Raw genomic sequence first — 16,694 nt, 5'->3', positions numbered from 1 at the left:
CTTGATCAAGCCACCTAATGACTCTAATCCTTGATTTCCTCATATGTAAAATTTAGTTAATAATAGTGCCTTCCTCCCAGGGTTGTTGGGAGGATCAAATGGTGGATAATTGTAAAGCACTTAATACATTACCTGGTACATAGTAAGCACTATACAAATGATACTATGATTATTATTATTTTAGTATGTAAAACTTGGAGAGATCTCAATGATCCCATGGTCTTATTTCTCTCCTTTTTGTTTGTAAAGGTAACTCTACTTCGCTCCATATCTTCAGCATTGCAGAAATTGATAATCTAGCTATTCGTAGATCTTGTTCTGCTCTCTCCTATATTCATACATATGTCCATGTTTAGAATGAATTCCTTCCATATCACTTGTTGAAATAAATTCAATTTAACAACCATTAAGTGGTTGCTATGTTTAAGGCATTATACTAGTTGCTAGGGTTATAGAGATAGACATGCCACAGACCTTGCTTTCAAGAAACTTACAAGCAGATGGGAGACGGAACTTAGGACATAATTTATGTAAAGAAAAATGAGATGTGCAAAGGAGAGGTCTATGCAAGATGTTCTGAGAAGTTTGATGAAGGGGAGATCACTTTTACCCAGGAAGGGGCAAAGGACTGTAAGGGAAGCCTTTATGACAGGGTGGGAGAGCCCATTTCGGGGAAGGGAAGCAGTGTGAACAAAGGCACAGATAAGAAATGTCACAAACAAGTCAGGTGGAGAGTATTCCAATTTATGCTAAATCTAAGTTCTGAAGCTTTTTATATTAAATGTAGTTTTTCATCTATGTTTATTCTGTATTTCTTTCTCTGATATGTTTGTCTATGACTATAGGCCAGGTACTGTGTCAGGGGATAGAAGTACAAAGAATGAAAATCTTTACTTACATTCTTGGGGAAGACAACTATAACTTATAAAAATATTTTTAGCATAAATATAAAGCTAGCAATGGAGCATAAATTTACTCCCAAAGAGAAAAAAATTTACTCCTGGAGAGAAAAAAAAAAGCCCTTTTCACCATTTTAAAAATAAAATTTTTTAAATCAGAAAAGTTTCACCTTCATCCTTACCCTTTCCCCCCAGAGAAAAACAAAACATCCATTACCAATCTGTGTAATCAAGCAAAACAAATTTCCATATTGACTGTGTCTAAAAGGACAGCCATTTTCTAGTTGATGGGCATCCTCTTAGAATCCCATTCTTTGCCGCCTCAAAAAGAACTGTAAATATTTTTGTTTATTTTTAAAGTTTGTTTTGCTTAGAACTAGTCTCTTCTTAATCTACTGTCCTAATTCCTCCTTCTCCCTGTTCCCTATCATTTCTCTATGTAATGAGATATATTTCTGTACCCAATTCTGTACATGTATGTGTGTGTGTGTGTGTTCTTCTTTGACCATATTGGATGTGAATGAGAATGAGGTTCAGGTGTTAGCCATTTCCCCTCTTTCCACCTCACAACCAGTTCATTTGTGTATAGACTTATATTTGTACTCCTAAATGATGAGATAATTATCTGTAACCTTCTTTTCCCTCCTCTAATGTATTCCTCTTCCCCTTTATTTCAATTTTTCTTTTAAGACCATCACAACATAATAGAACCACTCCCAAACTTTCTGTCTTAATTAGACTGTGTGACCTCTCTTATGTACTGACACAGGTTAGAGGGGACATCTCTTTATAGAATCTAAGCATTTTCTCCTTGTTTAGCCCCTTAAGATTATCCTTTTGTGTTTACCTTTTATATTTCCTTTGACTCCTATATTTGAACTTCAAAGTTTCTCCATCAATTCTTCACTGTCCATAGTTCTTTAAGGTATCTTTTTCCTTTCTTGTTCTAATTTGTTTATAATATTTATATCTAGGTCTTGTATCCATTTGGGCCCCAAATTTAAAGTTAAAAAGTCAAGAAATAGGCTAGAAAAGTGAGTAAACAAAAAAAAAAGAATTTAACTGCAGAAAGCTATTATAGTAACAAGGAAGGTCAAAACACAAACTCAGTAGACAAGAATGTCAAAACAGTGATATATAAAGCCTCAAAGTAAAATGTTAATTATTCTCAGGCCCAAAAGAATTCTTGGAAACGCTCAATGTTCTTTTTAGTCCTGATTTTTTCATTATTTTATTTTATTTTATTCCATTCCTTAGGTCATGTTGTATTTTGAATTTATTTTGATTACTTGCCATTTCAGATTTAACTATAAATGCCCACCCAGCTCAATGTCTTAGTCAGTAATCAATCTCTACTCATTCTTTAAAGACTATTTCAAAAGCCTCCTTCTCTGATACCTTTTGTTAATGACAATGTTGTACCTTAACACAATACTTGATATTATACTTTTTAATATACTCATGTATATTGAATCATGTATTATAACGATGAGTGCTTGTATGTATTTTATTATCCTTCTAGATAGACTCTAAGCTTCATGAGGGCAGGAACTCTGTTTTATCTAAACTTTGTACTTCTCATAGCTCCTGATACAGTGTGTTCTGTACACAGTAGGTAGTTAATAAATGTTTATAGTGGAGTTGAGAAGACAAGCACAAGAAGTGATGAGAACTTGGAAGGGACCCCTCTGATTACTTTTTCAATATATACTTCTTCTGCCTTCTTTAGTCCTAATTTTATACCTTCCTAGAAGATTTTTGTATTTATACAATAAAGGTATGAAAATCAGTCATAGAATTTGAGGAACTAGTCTAATAGGGCCTGAAAGAGGTCTCTGACAGCTGATTGGATGGCTCCATCTGTAGCATTGGCTCATCTTGCTCCTACAGTCCCTGATCTATTTTTAACAATTTTGATCATGTTGTGTTCCGAGTCTATTTTGGTTACCTACCATTTTAGATCTGAATATAAATGCCCAGCTCAGTGTCTTGTACATCTAGTACATTAAAAAAATTGCTGAATGATTGATAATAAGTAGTTGAATTATAACAATGTAAGAGGAAATGATGAACCTTAAATGAGGGAAGAATGGATTTCATTACAATCCTGCATAGAAATATATTTCAGTTAATTCAGTTATCTGTAAATTGATTATCCAGTTAGGGGGTAATATTGTCCTCTTGCTTCTCTTCCTTTGTGCTGCCTGACTTTTTATTATTTTATTACTTCTTTTATTAAGAAAATTGACATTATCTGTCATAAATTTCTTCAATTCCCCTCCTTCCTTGCCTTCTTTCAACTTTTTAATGCCTTTGCCTACCTTTTCTTCTTTTCCTGCAATCTGCTAGGAGGAAGAGGCCTTCATTTTTCTGTCTAATAGCATTGATTAGTCATGTTTCATAAGTTCCAGATCTGTTTTAAAGTTGATATTTTTTGTCATGTTTTGCACCGAATCTGTTTGTTCATTACACTGACCCATTGATTGTTAAGTACTGTAGATTCTACTTCCACATCATCTTATGCATTTCACTTTTCACTCTGTAGATACTGATACAACCCTAGTTTAGGGCCTGAGTCTATATAATTGTATTATTGTCAGTCTCTGAATTAGTCTTTCTGTCTTTGGTCTGCCTTTTTTCCAATCCACCTTCCATATAGCTGCCTAGATTTTTTTTAAGGCACCAATCTGACCATTTCATTTCCCTCTTCAAAATCTTCAGTGGCTCCCCATTTCTTTTTAGACAATTTACATCTTCTAAGCCTGACCTTCAAGGTCCACCACCACCATCTGGCTCCATTCTTCCCTTCCACATTTATTTTATATTATTCCTCTTTTTATACTTTTGTGTTTAAGCCAAACTAGATTACTAGCTGTTCCCTGAAGTTGATATTTCATCTCCTACCTCACCTCTGAAGTTTAGCAGAAGCTGTCTTCTGAACTTGGAATAAACTCTTTTCATCTGTGCCTTTCAGACTTCTTATGTTTACTTCAAGGCTCAGGGCTGATTCTGTCTCTGCCATCATTCCAGATTCTATCCTTTCTCTGGTAGCTAGTATTCTCTTCCTCTTCGCGTGACCTAGCATTTATTTATTTGTGAGCATATTGTATTCTTGTAGTAGAATGTAAGCTCCTGGAGGGCAGTATTTGTTTCATTTTTGTCTTTGACTCTATCCCTTGTCCTTGCACAGGGCCTAACTACTACTTAATTCAAGCTTAATTCAAGGCAAGAAACATTTATTTAATTAAAGCTGACTGCCCCTGTACCAAGTCCCTGTGATGTGATTGTTGGAACAGTAATTCCCACTCACATACCTTTAACCTCTTCCTCTCTGCCAAATATTGACATGGTCAGCTCTATATAATTCTTAGAAAGCCTTCTCTTGAGCTTGCCACAACTTAAATTATTTCTGTTTTTCTTATCTATTGCAACAGGTGCATGATACAGTAGAAAATATGCTTGATTCGGAGTTAGTTACCTAGAGTCAAATCCCACTGAATTGCCTCGTTTCCTTATCTTGATGAGGGGGGCTTTATAAGATGACATTAAAGTTTCCTTTGAGGTCTGTGAACCAAAATATAGATATATAGTACTATATCTTTGTTAACATTTACTTCCTGACCATCCACTTTCTTATCAAGCCCTCTCAGTTTGGCTTGTGAAGTACCGCTTTCCTGAAATAGTACTTTCTAACGGCACGAATTCTTATCCATTTTTGTGTCCTGATCCACTTTGGTAATCCCCTGAAGCCTATGAATTTAGAACCTATAAACTATGAATCTATGAAGCGTAGAATATTGTTTTTACATGTATAAAACATATAGGTTTACTAAGAAACAAGTTATTTTAAGATAGTTATTAAATGTATATAAATGTATGTATAGTTATGTGGGAAATCTGTATCTATATCTACATATATCAAACTGTGGATCTCAAGTTGAGTTCTTGCTGTTGAGGCCTTTCCTTGACCAGCTGTTAGTGCTTTTTTTTGCCTCCAAATAGCCTTGCATTTATTTAATATATATTTATATATGTATATATCTATATTGACCCTCTCATTTGAATATAAGTTCCTTGCTGGTAGAGTCTGTTTCATTTTTGTTTGTAGTAGCCTCATTGCCTAGCTTAGTGCCTGACATAGTAAATATTTAATATTCATCCATCGATTGATTGTGATTAATGACCTCTGTATTGACAAATTACTTTTCCCCTGACTTTATTTTTTACTTTTGAGCCAAATATAACACCTACCTCAAAGAGTTGTCGTGAGTATCAAATGAAATAATATTTATAAAATGTTTAGCACAGTGCCGATCACATAGTTGATAATAAATGCTTGTTCTGTTCCCCTTTTCCACCTACTATCATATGTATATGTATGTAAGTGTATACATTCATATATACATACATTATGTACATATATAATTTGTCTGCTTACATGTTATATCAGCTCAGTAGAATATAAACTCCTTGAGGACATATATTGTTTTGTTTTGTTGTATTCCTATTTAGCTAGCATAGTTTTTTATAATAGATGCCTTAACAAATACTTGTTGGATTGGAGTTCTTTGATTCTCGAATATTTTTCCTTCTCTGTCTCTTTGTCTCTTACTGGCTTCTCATCCTCTATCTACCCTTTAATGCTGGTTTCTCAAGGTTATACCTTTGTTCCTCTTTTTTTAAAAAAAAACATCTCTCCATACTCTCTTGGCTATCTAATTAATCTTCATGAACTTCAAAAACTATAACTCTATGGAGGACTCAGTTCTATATCTCTGTCCATTGCCTCTCTCTAGGACTCTAGTCTCATATTTTCAACAGCCTTCTTGATCTATTTCTTCCAGAAGTTTCTTTTTCTTTTCTCTTTTTGCACAATTACAATGTTTTCCCATTTACATGTTGAAATAACTTTGGCATTCATTTTGAATTCCATATTCTCTCCCTCTTTTCCTGAGCTCTCAGAGAGATGGTAAGCAATTTGCTATTGATTTTACATGTGCTATTAATATTTCCATATTCATCATGTTGTGGAAGAAGGCACATTAGGAAAAAAAAACACACAAAGAAAATAAAGTGAAAAATGCTGTGTTTTGATCTGCATTTAAACTCCCATCAGTTCTTTCTCTGGAGGTAACTAGCATCTTTCAACATAAGGTCTTTGGGGTTGTCTTGGTTCAATGTATTTTCTGAGAATAGCTAAATCATTCAAAGTTGTTTATCACATGTTATTTCTGTTATTGTGTATAATGTTCTCCTGGTTCTGCTCACTTCACTCTGTATCAATTCATGTAATTCTTTCCAATTTTTCTGAAATCATTCTGTTTGTCATTTCTTATAGCAGGAGAGTATTCCATTACAGTCATGTACCACAATTTGTTCAGCAGTTCCCCAGTTGATGGATATCCTTTCAGATTCCAAGTTTTTGCCACCATTAAGAGAGCTGTAACAAATATTTTTGTACAAAAGGCCCTTCCTTCCTTCCTTCCTTCCTTCCTTCCTTCCTTCCTTCCTTCCTTCCTTCCTTCCTTCCTTCCTTCCTTCCTTCCTTCCTTCCTTCCTTCCTTCCTTCCTTCCTTCCTTCCTTCCTTCCTTCCTTCCTTCCTTCCTTCCTTCCTTCCTTCCTTCCTTCCTTCCTTCCTTCCTTCCTTCCTTCCTTCCTTCCTTCCTTCCTTCCAAAAATCTCTATTGGATAAGGATCCAGTAGTGATATTGCTGGTGTGTTCTTTGATTGTAATTCCAGATTACTATCCAGAATAGTTAGATCAATTCAGAACTTCATCCTAGTTTTCCCACATCCTCTCCAACATTTATCAGTTTCCTTTACTGTCATATTGGTCAATCTGATAGAAGAGAGGTACTACCTCAGAGTTGTTTTCATTTGCATGACTCTGATCCCATGATGGTGAACCTATGGCATGGGTGCCAGAGATGGCACACAGGGCCCTCTCTTTGGGCACATGCACCATTGATTCCCCAGAGTTCCTTACTAGAAAGGCAGAGGGACTTGGGTGGAGCTCCCCTCCCCCTCTCTCTGCTCAGCAGCCAATGGAACCACTTCCTCCCTTCCCTGACCAGAGTGCCTGGGCCACTCCCTACCTTTCTCCCGTTCCCCCCCCCCCCAATCTGGGGTGGAGTGGGGGGATGGGGAACAACATTCAGTGTCTAAAAGATGTCATTGTATTAGATAACTATGCTAGACACTGGAAATTCAGAGACAAAAATGAAACAAATAGTCCCTGTCCACAGGGTGCTTACATTCAATGGGAGAGACAAGATATACTTGTATAAGAATGTACAGTTATGTACAAAGTGAATAAAAGGGATTGTGGTTGTTTGTCCCTCATTAAAAAAAAAAACACAACCCCTTACCTTTTGTCTTAAAATCAGTCTTATATATTGGTTTAGAGTGGTAAGGGCTAGGCCATGGGGGTTAAGTGACTTTCTAGAAAGCATCTGAGGCCAGATTTGTATCCAGGATCTGCCATCTTCATTTTCAAAGAGGATCAGTAACATCATGGAGGATGACTTGACTTGAGTGTGAATTTGATTTAAGTGTGGCAGAGATGCCCAAAGCCCTCGGCCTCCCTCTCGGTCATCAAAGTCCAGTGGCAGGACAAAAGTCAGGATGTCTGGAGCTGGCCTGGGTGCGGGGGATGCTCTTGGGGTCTCTGATGGACACAGAAATCCAAGTGATCCCCTGGGCCTGCTTTAGTCACCTCCAGATGTGCTCTCATCTATCCATTCTGTCATAAGAATTCTTTACTTGCTTGGGCTAGATGTCCCCCAAGTCCTGACTAGCTCCTGACATAGCATTCTTGGGATGTGAGAGCCGGGGACAGGGAGATGGCAGAGGAGGCTGAGCGGCCCACAGAGGCTTGGTGAGCCTTTGGGCCAGAGGTGACAGCCCTCCCTGCATGCCCCAGGTGCCCCCAGTACAGGCTGCATTAGTAGGGAACTCACTCGAAGAGGAGGGATCACCAGAGGGTGTAGATGAAGTTGGATTATCGCTGGGCAGAGTCTGAGGCTTGGGTATAAGGGAGCAGGGTTGCTGAGGTGGGGGAATGGCCACAGAGAAGTCTATTGAAGAAAGCAAAGGTTTATTTCTTCATGGCCCACCCTCTGTGTGCCCCTGTGTGGCATGAAAGATGCCATGAGGCCACAGTGGTTAGGGCTGGGGCTGCTCCAGAGGGGAACATGGAAGAAGGCTCTGGGACAAGTCACAGCTCCCTGAGAAGGTTCGAGGCCCCAGGAGGCTTCATGGGCGGCGGGCCTTGGGACTGATCCGGGGCCACCTGGAAAGTCTCAAGGGTGAAGATGGAGGCACACAGCCAGAATCTGGTGCTGATATAGGACTCTGTGGAGATACTTGTGCTCCTGCCCAAGTTTCCTATAACCATCTCAAACAATACAAAACAGAACTTACTCTGACCCCCCAAAGCATGTCCAAAGTTAAAGGTTCCTCTTTCCTCCAGAACATATCCCTTTGGCTAATACCCAATTACCGCTTTTAGTTACTGTGTTCACACCCAAGGAGTCATCCCAAGTGGTCCCTGAGCTGCCCCCTGGCACATCCAAGCCTTTCTCTCTGCTCACAGCACGGCCACCCTCCTATAGCCCCTCAGCATCTTTTACCTGTCACCGGATTAAGGACCAACAGGAAATACATTGACACGTATAAAGGATTTTAAGTACACAATTTGCCCTTTTGGCGTTCACTTGTTTTACCTATTTTGCATTGAATTTTCAAGATTTTGATAAGTCCTTTAATTCTTCATGTAACCACAGTTTAATTCCCTAGATATTAAGTGTACCTTTGCCAAGCTCTTTTTTTCAAATTTTCTCTGAGAAGATGGTTTGTAGATTTTGAATGAGATTGAAGTCAGGCCAACTTTATGGTGCTCTTTCAACTTGAAGAAATTTATTCTGCACTGTGATGGCAAACCTATGGTGCAGGTGCCAAAATGACACACACAGCCGTCTCTGTGAGCATGCCTTAGCCCACCAGAATTTGTTACTAGAAGGCCAGAAGGACTGTGGGCTGAGCTGCCCCCCTCCCCCTCTTCATTACCCTTAGGACATTGCTCACTTCCCCTGACACTGCCCAGCAGCCAATGGGAGCTCTTCCTCCCTCCCCAGTCTGGGGTAAGGCACTGAGGTGGGGTGGGATAGGGAGGAGTCTCACATGCTGCCTGAGAGTATGAAGCAGATGGCAGCCTGTTAAGTCTGTGGTGAAGGTGGTTCCCGTGGTGGGGTTGGAGAGGAGGTAGGATTGAGGGGAGCACTCTGTGAGTGGCACATAGCTGGAGGGGAGTGGAGTGCTCAGTACCTGACCCTCTGCTCAGCAGCCCAGTGGGAGTGTGTCTTCCCTCCCCTATCTGGGATAAGGGAGGGTGGGGGAGGTGAGGGGTGTGTGTGTGTGGGCATAGCACCCAGTCTCTGGGGAGTGGGGGTGGGGCCTGGCACTCTTCTAAAAGGTTCACAATCACTGTTCTATACTATTGGGGAATATCTAGCTTCAAGGTCCCTTAGAAGAGCTTTGTTTATTTTCTGAGAATTAATTAGGCTGTTTTGTAGTAATACATTGTGGATCCTGATGGTATTTTTTATTCTGTCTATACCTTCCTTTGTTCTTCAGTCTGACTGACCTGCTTCATGGAGGGACTGAATGATCTTTTGAACCCTTGCACTCCCCATACCAACAACTGCTTCAATATCTCCAGTAGTCATTGAAGTGTGTTCTTTAAGGGCTATATTTTTTTCACATTTCCTTAGAGTAATATCCATTTTTTAAAAACCCCACAGAATTAAAAAACACAGTAGAAGAGAGCAATAAAACATACATGTATGGTACAAAATATAGCCCTTAGCTGACAATTAACCAAAGGTGGGGAAACCAGCTCAATCTGGTTTCTATTAGTCAAAATTGCACTTGTATCCAAGTGGTAGTACATATTAGGCCTTTAACAAATTCTCATTAAACATGTGATTGATTCAAGAAGTAATAAGGAATCAGTAGGAATTTAATGAGCAAGATAGCACATGATCAGGTCTGTGCTCTGTGAATGGGAGGATGATTTTTAAGTTTTCTTTCCCCTTTTTAATGAAGTTAGCTAAATTTTTTAAAAATTTAAATTCATCAGTCTCTTAAAAGAATCAGCTTTTAGTTTTATCAGTTTTATGGTCTTTTTATGTCCAATTTATATATTTTTCTTTTCATTTACAAGATTTTCTCATTTGAACTTATTTTGGGTGCATTTCTTGGCTGACAAATTTTTAAAATTTTATATTCAGTTTATTAAACCTCTCTTTTTAAGGATGGTCTTTTCATCTGAGGATTAATTTAGTTGCATCTCAGAAATTTTTGTATGTTACTTTATAGTTATATTTTTTACATTTCTGTTTAAAAATAATTTTTTCTTTGAAATAAAAGATAACCAAAACCCTTGTAACAAATATCCACAGTAAAGCATAACAAAATCTCATATTATCCAAGCCCTCAAAATGTGTTTCTTATTCTGTGTAGTTAGGCAGAAGTTCTTGACCTTTTTTGTGTCATGGACCCCTTTGGCAATCTTGTGAAGCCAGTGGATTCTATCTCAGAATAATGTTTTTAAATACACAAAATAAAATGTATATGATTACAAAGGAAACCACTTATATTGAAATCTTTTAGAGGTTAAGGGATTTAACCTTAGGGTCATATAGTCAGTATGTGTCAGAGGCTGGACTTGAACTTAGGTCTTCCTAGCTTCAAGGCTGGATCTTTATTCACTATGCCTTGCTTTATTAATAATATATATTTTATCTCTGTAAGGAGATTAAAAAGTACATATCACAGTGTTTAAAAACTTTTTATTACATTTAAAATACTTCTTACTCAGTAAATTCTCTCCTCCTCAATAAATTCTTTCCTGCTTAATCAGTTTTCCCCTACTTATTAAATTCTAGTGGCTCCCTATTGGCTTGAGGATAAAATATAAACTCCTTTGTTACCTTTTAAAGCCCTTCACATTTTGGCCTTGGCACATCTTTCTTGTCTCTTTAAGGCATTCTTTGGTCCCATCCATATGGCCTTCTTTCTGTTCCTCATAGAAGACTCTTTCTTTTCTCTCTTTTCCTTTGCACTGGCTGTTCCTCATGCCAAGAATGTGCTTTCTCTTCATGGAAACTCTCTTCTTTCAAATCCATTTTGTACATCAGAGGTTCTTAATCTTTTTGATTGTCATGGACCCCTTTGGCAGTATGGTGAAGCCAGCCTTTCTCAGAAAAATTTTAATTAATAAAATAAAATATGTAGCTTTCATATTTAGTTATCACAATGTGGAAAAAATAAAAAAACAAAAAACAAGTTTACAGACTCTAGGTAAGAAAAATCACTGTTTTATGTTGACATGGTTTTTGAGTTTCTTGGTCATAAATTTAAATTAATTATTACTTTAATGTTTAATTTTCTTGTATCTACTCTGTCAAATTTGTAATCAAAGAATTTTTTAGGGTAGATATAGGTAAAGAAATCATTAAGCAAAATCTTTAAAAAATAGCATTTACCTTTGTACTACAAACTTTTATTCCTTTGTTTATCAATTTTGTAAGCATGGATTTTTGTTTTCAAGTTTATTAAACTGTGACTTGCCTATATATCTTGTGTATACTCTTCTGTATGCCCCACCAATAATCAGAACTTTTTTCTAAAACCAAATTATCCAAGTGGATTAATACTGTTTCTCAAAAGTAGTCAAAAAGGAAAAAATGTGAACTTTTTTAAAGAAACCAAGCAAACGAACTTAATATAACATTTGTCTTTGTAATTTTTATATGCCATAGATATATACATTTTGGCATAAAATAAATATTTTGCAAAGCAGAATTGTGAATGTTACACAGTAGTTCTAGAAATGCAATTACAAGGAGTAGCTAGGAGTCTAGGTTGAGACCCAGGTCTTGAGACTGAAGGTCTAGTGTTCGAATGTGGCCTCAGACACTTCCTGCCTGTGGGACCCTGGGCAAGTTACTTATCCCCATATCCTAGCCCTTACCACTCGTCTGTCTTGGAACTAATCTACAGTATTGATTCTAAGATAGGAGTTGAGAGTTAAAAAAAAGAAATGTAATTACAATATGATATAAGATTGGGAGATTTTTATGATTTTTTTTCTTTTTTAAAACTTGTTTCATTTTAATTGTGGATTTTCAAGTAACATACCATCTGCTTTCATCAACCATATAATCTGCATTGTAATTATATTAACTAGAAATGTTGTCATTAATGATTATTGCAGTAAGTGCAAGAATTGAACTTTGTTTCTAGTGTTGAAACACTATACTTTCCTTATCTCATCTATTTTCTGAAATAAAAGAATAACTTAAAAATATTTGTTTCTTTTGCAGTGATAAACAGTGACAAGTTAAAATGCAGACTTCAGTAAACTTCATGGAATCTACCCTCTCAACGGTGCTATCTCCATCATTAACGTCTCCGAGCTCCCTGGGTCTGCAAGGCACCATGAATGGTTCAGTTCCAGAATTAGCTGTTAGCTGTAATAGTCATATCATTGGTCTATTGGATTCTTCTTCTCCTAAGAATTTACCTGGTAAGGTAATTTTCTGATAAAATAGTTCTTTATAATAATTTTGGTCAATTCATTCCATCCAGTCATTTGGACCTGGAAAAGAATGATGCTAAAGGCTATAGAAAAAATAATTTGGGGGCAGCTGGGTAGCTCAGTGGATTGAAAGCCAGGCCTAGAGATGGGAGAACCTAGGTTCAAATCTGGCCTCATATACTTCCTAGCTGTGTGACCCTGGGCAAGTCACTTGACCCCCATTGCCTAGCCCTTACCACTCTTCTGCCTTGGAACCAATAAACAGTATTGATTCTAAGATGGAAGGTAAGGGTTAAAAAAAAAAAGAAAAAGAATTTGCTTAGTATAGCCTAACCACAGAAAGTTTGAAAGTGACTAAATGTGCTTAAATAAAGTGGTTTTTTAAAATCCTTATCTCTTGTCTATTCTGAGTGTCTCCTAAAAAGGGGAGTTTAACTGAGCAGGAAGTAAGCAAAGTTATATTTTTTGTTTTTTATAATTTTTTTTTTGGTATCAGTTAGCAGTGATTGATGCTGCTTCTTCCTTTTTTTTTTTAAACCTTAAGGAATATCCTGGTTTAGTATCAAATCAAGAAGCTCTTATACATTATAAGTTTCCATAGATGATGACAAGAAAATACAAGATAAACTAAATTAACAGAGCATCAAAAATGAAATAGTTCTCTGCATGTTAGGAGGAACTGAAAGTAAATAGAAGAGGAAAAAAGGTAGGAGAAGTTTTTTTAATAGTACAATAGGGTAATAGAGGTGAGGCATTATTATAGACAGAGAACTAGAAGAGATTTAGGAGCCTTAGTTCTAGACCTTGCTCTCTGCCAACTTGTGTAAAATGTAAATCACTTAACTCTTTGGGGTCTTGGATTGGATTTCCAAGCCCCTTCTATACCTCACATTCTCTGAATCAGAAGCTAATGAGGAAATAGTTTGTTAAACTTCTGAGAAGTTAAATTATTCCACCATTGAACCAACAAGGTTTTTTTTTCAGTTAATATAGTTTTAAATTGTGTTAGAAATGTTGTAAATCTGCTTGTCTATTTACTATATACTAATAGTGCTATCATTACAGAAGTGAGGGAAAAGTTTTTTGTCTTTATTTAATAGTTATTTTGTAAATGAGAAATTACTTCTGTTGCATGTAATGGGAAAGGTAAAAAAGATTTTTCTCAATTACATAAATATAATAAATATTTTATACAAGTATACAATTTTGATAAGATTATTAATATGACTGCAGAATGCTTTTTTAAATACTTTTTTCATTTTTGCAAAGTTTTGTGAAGTTGTGAAGAAGGTTTTTCTCCACCAAAACTTTACAGACTCTTTATTTACAGCTCCTCTCCAAGATAACATGGCAAACCCCAAAGAGAAAACTCCAATGTGTCTGGTAAATGAGTTAGCCCGTTTCAATAGAGTTCAACCCCAGTATAAGCTTCTGAATGAAAGAGGGCCTGCTCATTGCAAGGTAAGATTACAATTTTAGGTTGTGAGCTGTACCTTAAGTTCTGAATGGATGATTTTATGGTCTGGCAAGCTACTGGCTAAAATAAGTCAAATTTATATAGTCTTTGATTTTTAGTTTACTTTTTACTTTTATTATGGGGAAGGGCTAGTAGCATGGGTAATGAAGTCATTGTTTCAGTTTTGGGATCAGCAATACAGAATTGAAGTGGTTGAAACACATTTTTCCTTCTTTAATTTCATCATGCACGTTTATTTTTGTCCAAAATACCTAGATCTAAAAAGGACAAACTCTTTTAGCATTCATTATCCCAATATTTTGAAGAGCTAAACTCTCTGAAGTTGAGTCTTTCCTCTAGCAGTTATAGATATCAACCTTAACCAGAGCGATTTTTATTTCTAAGATTCATCTAATTCATAACATATTGCATATGTTAGTATTGAAATAAAATAATTTATTGTCTATTCTTTTTTATTATTTATCTTTCCAGGGAAACAGTTTTGAACCTATATTATTCCTTAAGTATATCCCCACAATAGTATCTTATATTTGCACTTTAAAGAATCAGTACTTTGTTGAAACTACACATTTTTGTTGTTGTTGAGTAGTTTAGTCACATCCAACTCTTTGTGGCCCCATTTTGGGATTTTCTTGGCAAAGATACTCAAGTTGTTTGCTATTTCTTTCCCCAGCTCATTTTACAGATAGGGAAACTGAGGCAAACAAGATTAAATGATTTGTGCAAGGTCATACAGCTAGTAAATGTCTGAGGCTGGATTTGAACTCATGAAAATGAGTCTTCCTGATTCCAAGCCCAGAGCACTAGCCACTGTGCCATCTAGCTGCCTCACAATTTTTTACATACATATAATGGTCAAGGAAATGTAAATGTTAAAATATATTAATTGTATATTATTGTTTGGGGTCAATCATTTGCTCTTGGAAATTTGAGATTATATTATGCTTTAGGATTAGCCCTAAAATTAACAGTTAATTTTCTAGGAGTTAATAATAAAGATTCTGGATCATCCATTCTTTGTATTTCTCTTTCTTCTTGTGCTTTAACATTTTATTATTTGATGCTCATCAGGGTCTTTTTCTGAATGTAATCAAGGTAAAGAAAAGAAAATGAAGCTAAAATGTCATTTTAAAATTTGCTATCTGCTTTTTAAAGAGATTTAATGAATGAGAAGACTTGAAATATGTGAAAGATTTTATGTATAGCAACTGTCCCCATTTAGTCCAAATAAAGTGAAAATTGTAATTATTGGGAGGAAAAGCTGCTAATGAGTAAACATTAGTGGGATGAAGAGTCCAAAGACCCCTTTTCACTAAAATATCTGAATTCTGGAGTTGTTGCTTATTAACCTAGGGCAAATCATTTGCTTCTCTGATATTGCTTTTTTTTTATTTGACCCTATTTTTTTTATCATGATTCAAGTGGATTGGAGATAACTCCTCAGCCTTCTTTCATCTCTGTTAGTTCATGAATCTTTAAAGGGAAATAATTTGTACAAAAAATCGGTACCAGATTCATAAAGTTATTTACCTTCTTATGTGGTTTTAAGGACAAATTAATAAACAATAATATCTGAGGGTTATTTGTAGCTCATATGGTTTTCTAAGTTTCCTCATTATGGTACAATGTTTAGCTACCATGGACAATAGAATTTTAATAAGAAACATTTTTGATAACTTAATTTTTACCCTTTTAATTTTTTTCAACAGGGTTGCTCTCATAATATGCTTCTATTAATTTATTTTGTGCCACATATCTTACTTACTCTATTATTCTAATTACATTTTGCTGTTGTTTTCTAATATGCAATACTTAACTCACTGTGATTATTATCATTAGAGCAATCATGGAGTCCCAGGACATCCTTTGAAATCATCTAAAGTGAAATATCTTATAGATGAGGAAAGTAAGATTTAGAAAGGAAAAGTGACAGGCATGCCCAAGATTAGGTAGTGGCACTGAGCCTTGCATGAAGTTCCCATGATGCCTACATGTGCTTTTTAGTATATTGGGCTGCCTCCTTTCTTTCTTTTCTTTCTTTCTTCCTTCCTTCCTTCCTTCCTTCCTTCCTTCCTTCCTTCCTTCCTTCCTTCCTTCCTTCCTTCCTTCCTTCCTTCCTTCCTTCCTTCCTTCCTTTCTTTCTTTCTTTCTTTCTTTCTTTCTTTCTTTCTTTCTTTCTTTCTTTCTTTCTTTCTTTCTTTCTTTCTTATTTTCTTTATTTCTCTTAAGACAGAAGAAAAAGAGCCAGACAAGTGCATTTAAGTATTTTGCCCAGTATGACATAGCTAGGAAGTGTCTGAGGCCAAATTTGAACCCAGGTCCTCTTTACTCCAGTCTTGGTGCTCCATGCACTGTGGTACCTACTCTCCCCCATTTTCAGTGGTTTTGGATTGAGTATTGTTGGTTAAACTTGAAAACTTAATCTTCTAAAACAATTTTTTTGTAGTCTGTACTGTACCAAAAAGGAGCTTTTCCATTTCAAAAATAAAACAGAGAAAGTAATGTATATGAAACTGTAAGTCTCACATGCAGTTGACTTTTAAAAAAATATGTCAATTGACACATTGTTTTCAAAGCTGCCCTGCTTTTCTACATTCTTCTGTTTTCTTCTGTGCATTCTTTTAAATGAATTGATTAGCTTCTTTTCATACTTTTTTTTGGGGGGGCAGGGTGCCAAACAGACAACCCTATTACTAGCCCCACTCTCTTTGTTAT

At 36.2% G+C, this 16,694-nt stretch overlaps 1 protein-coding gene across 9 annotated transcripts in view; it reads left to right on the top strand.

The window, feature by feature from the left end:
- Positions 1-16,694, top strand: part of STAU2 (staufen double-stranded RNA binding protein 2) — a 420,348-nt gene that overhangs the window by 13,458 nt on the left and 390,196 nt on the right. For 7 of the 9 annotated variants that reach the window (XM_007486960.3, XM_007486962.3, XM_007486961.3 and 4 more), the window contains exons 2-3: positions 12,288-12,490; positions 13,833-13,963. In XM_007486960.3, coding sequence (XP_007487022.1) covers positions 12,310-12,490; positions 13,833-13,963 — 312 coding nt within the window. In that variant the 5' untranslated portion in view covers positions 12,288-12,309. Of the gene's footprint in view, positions 1-12,287; positions 12,491-13,046; positions 13,209-13,832; positions 13,964-16,694 lie in introns of those variants that run through there. The other 2 variants (XM_016431465.2, XM_007486969.3) reach the window with 2 other exon arrangements.

The sequence above is a fragment of the Monodelphis domestica genome, chromosome 3, assembly GCF_027887165.1.
Source record: "Monodelphis domestica isolate mMonDom1 chromosome 3, mMonDom1.pri, whole genome shotgun sequence".
NCBI lineage: Eukaryota > Metazoa > Chordata > Mammalia > Didelphimorphia > Didelphidae > Monodelphis > Monodelphis domestica.
The sequence above is the reverse complement of the archived record's forward strand: the minus strand, read 5'-3'. Positions and strand labels throughout refer to the sequence as shown.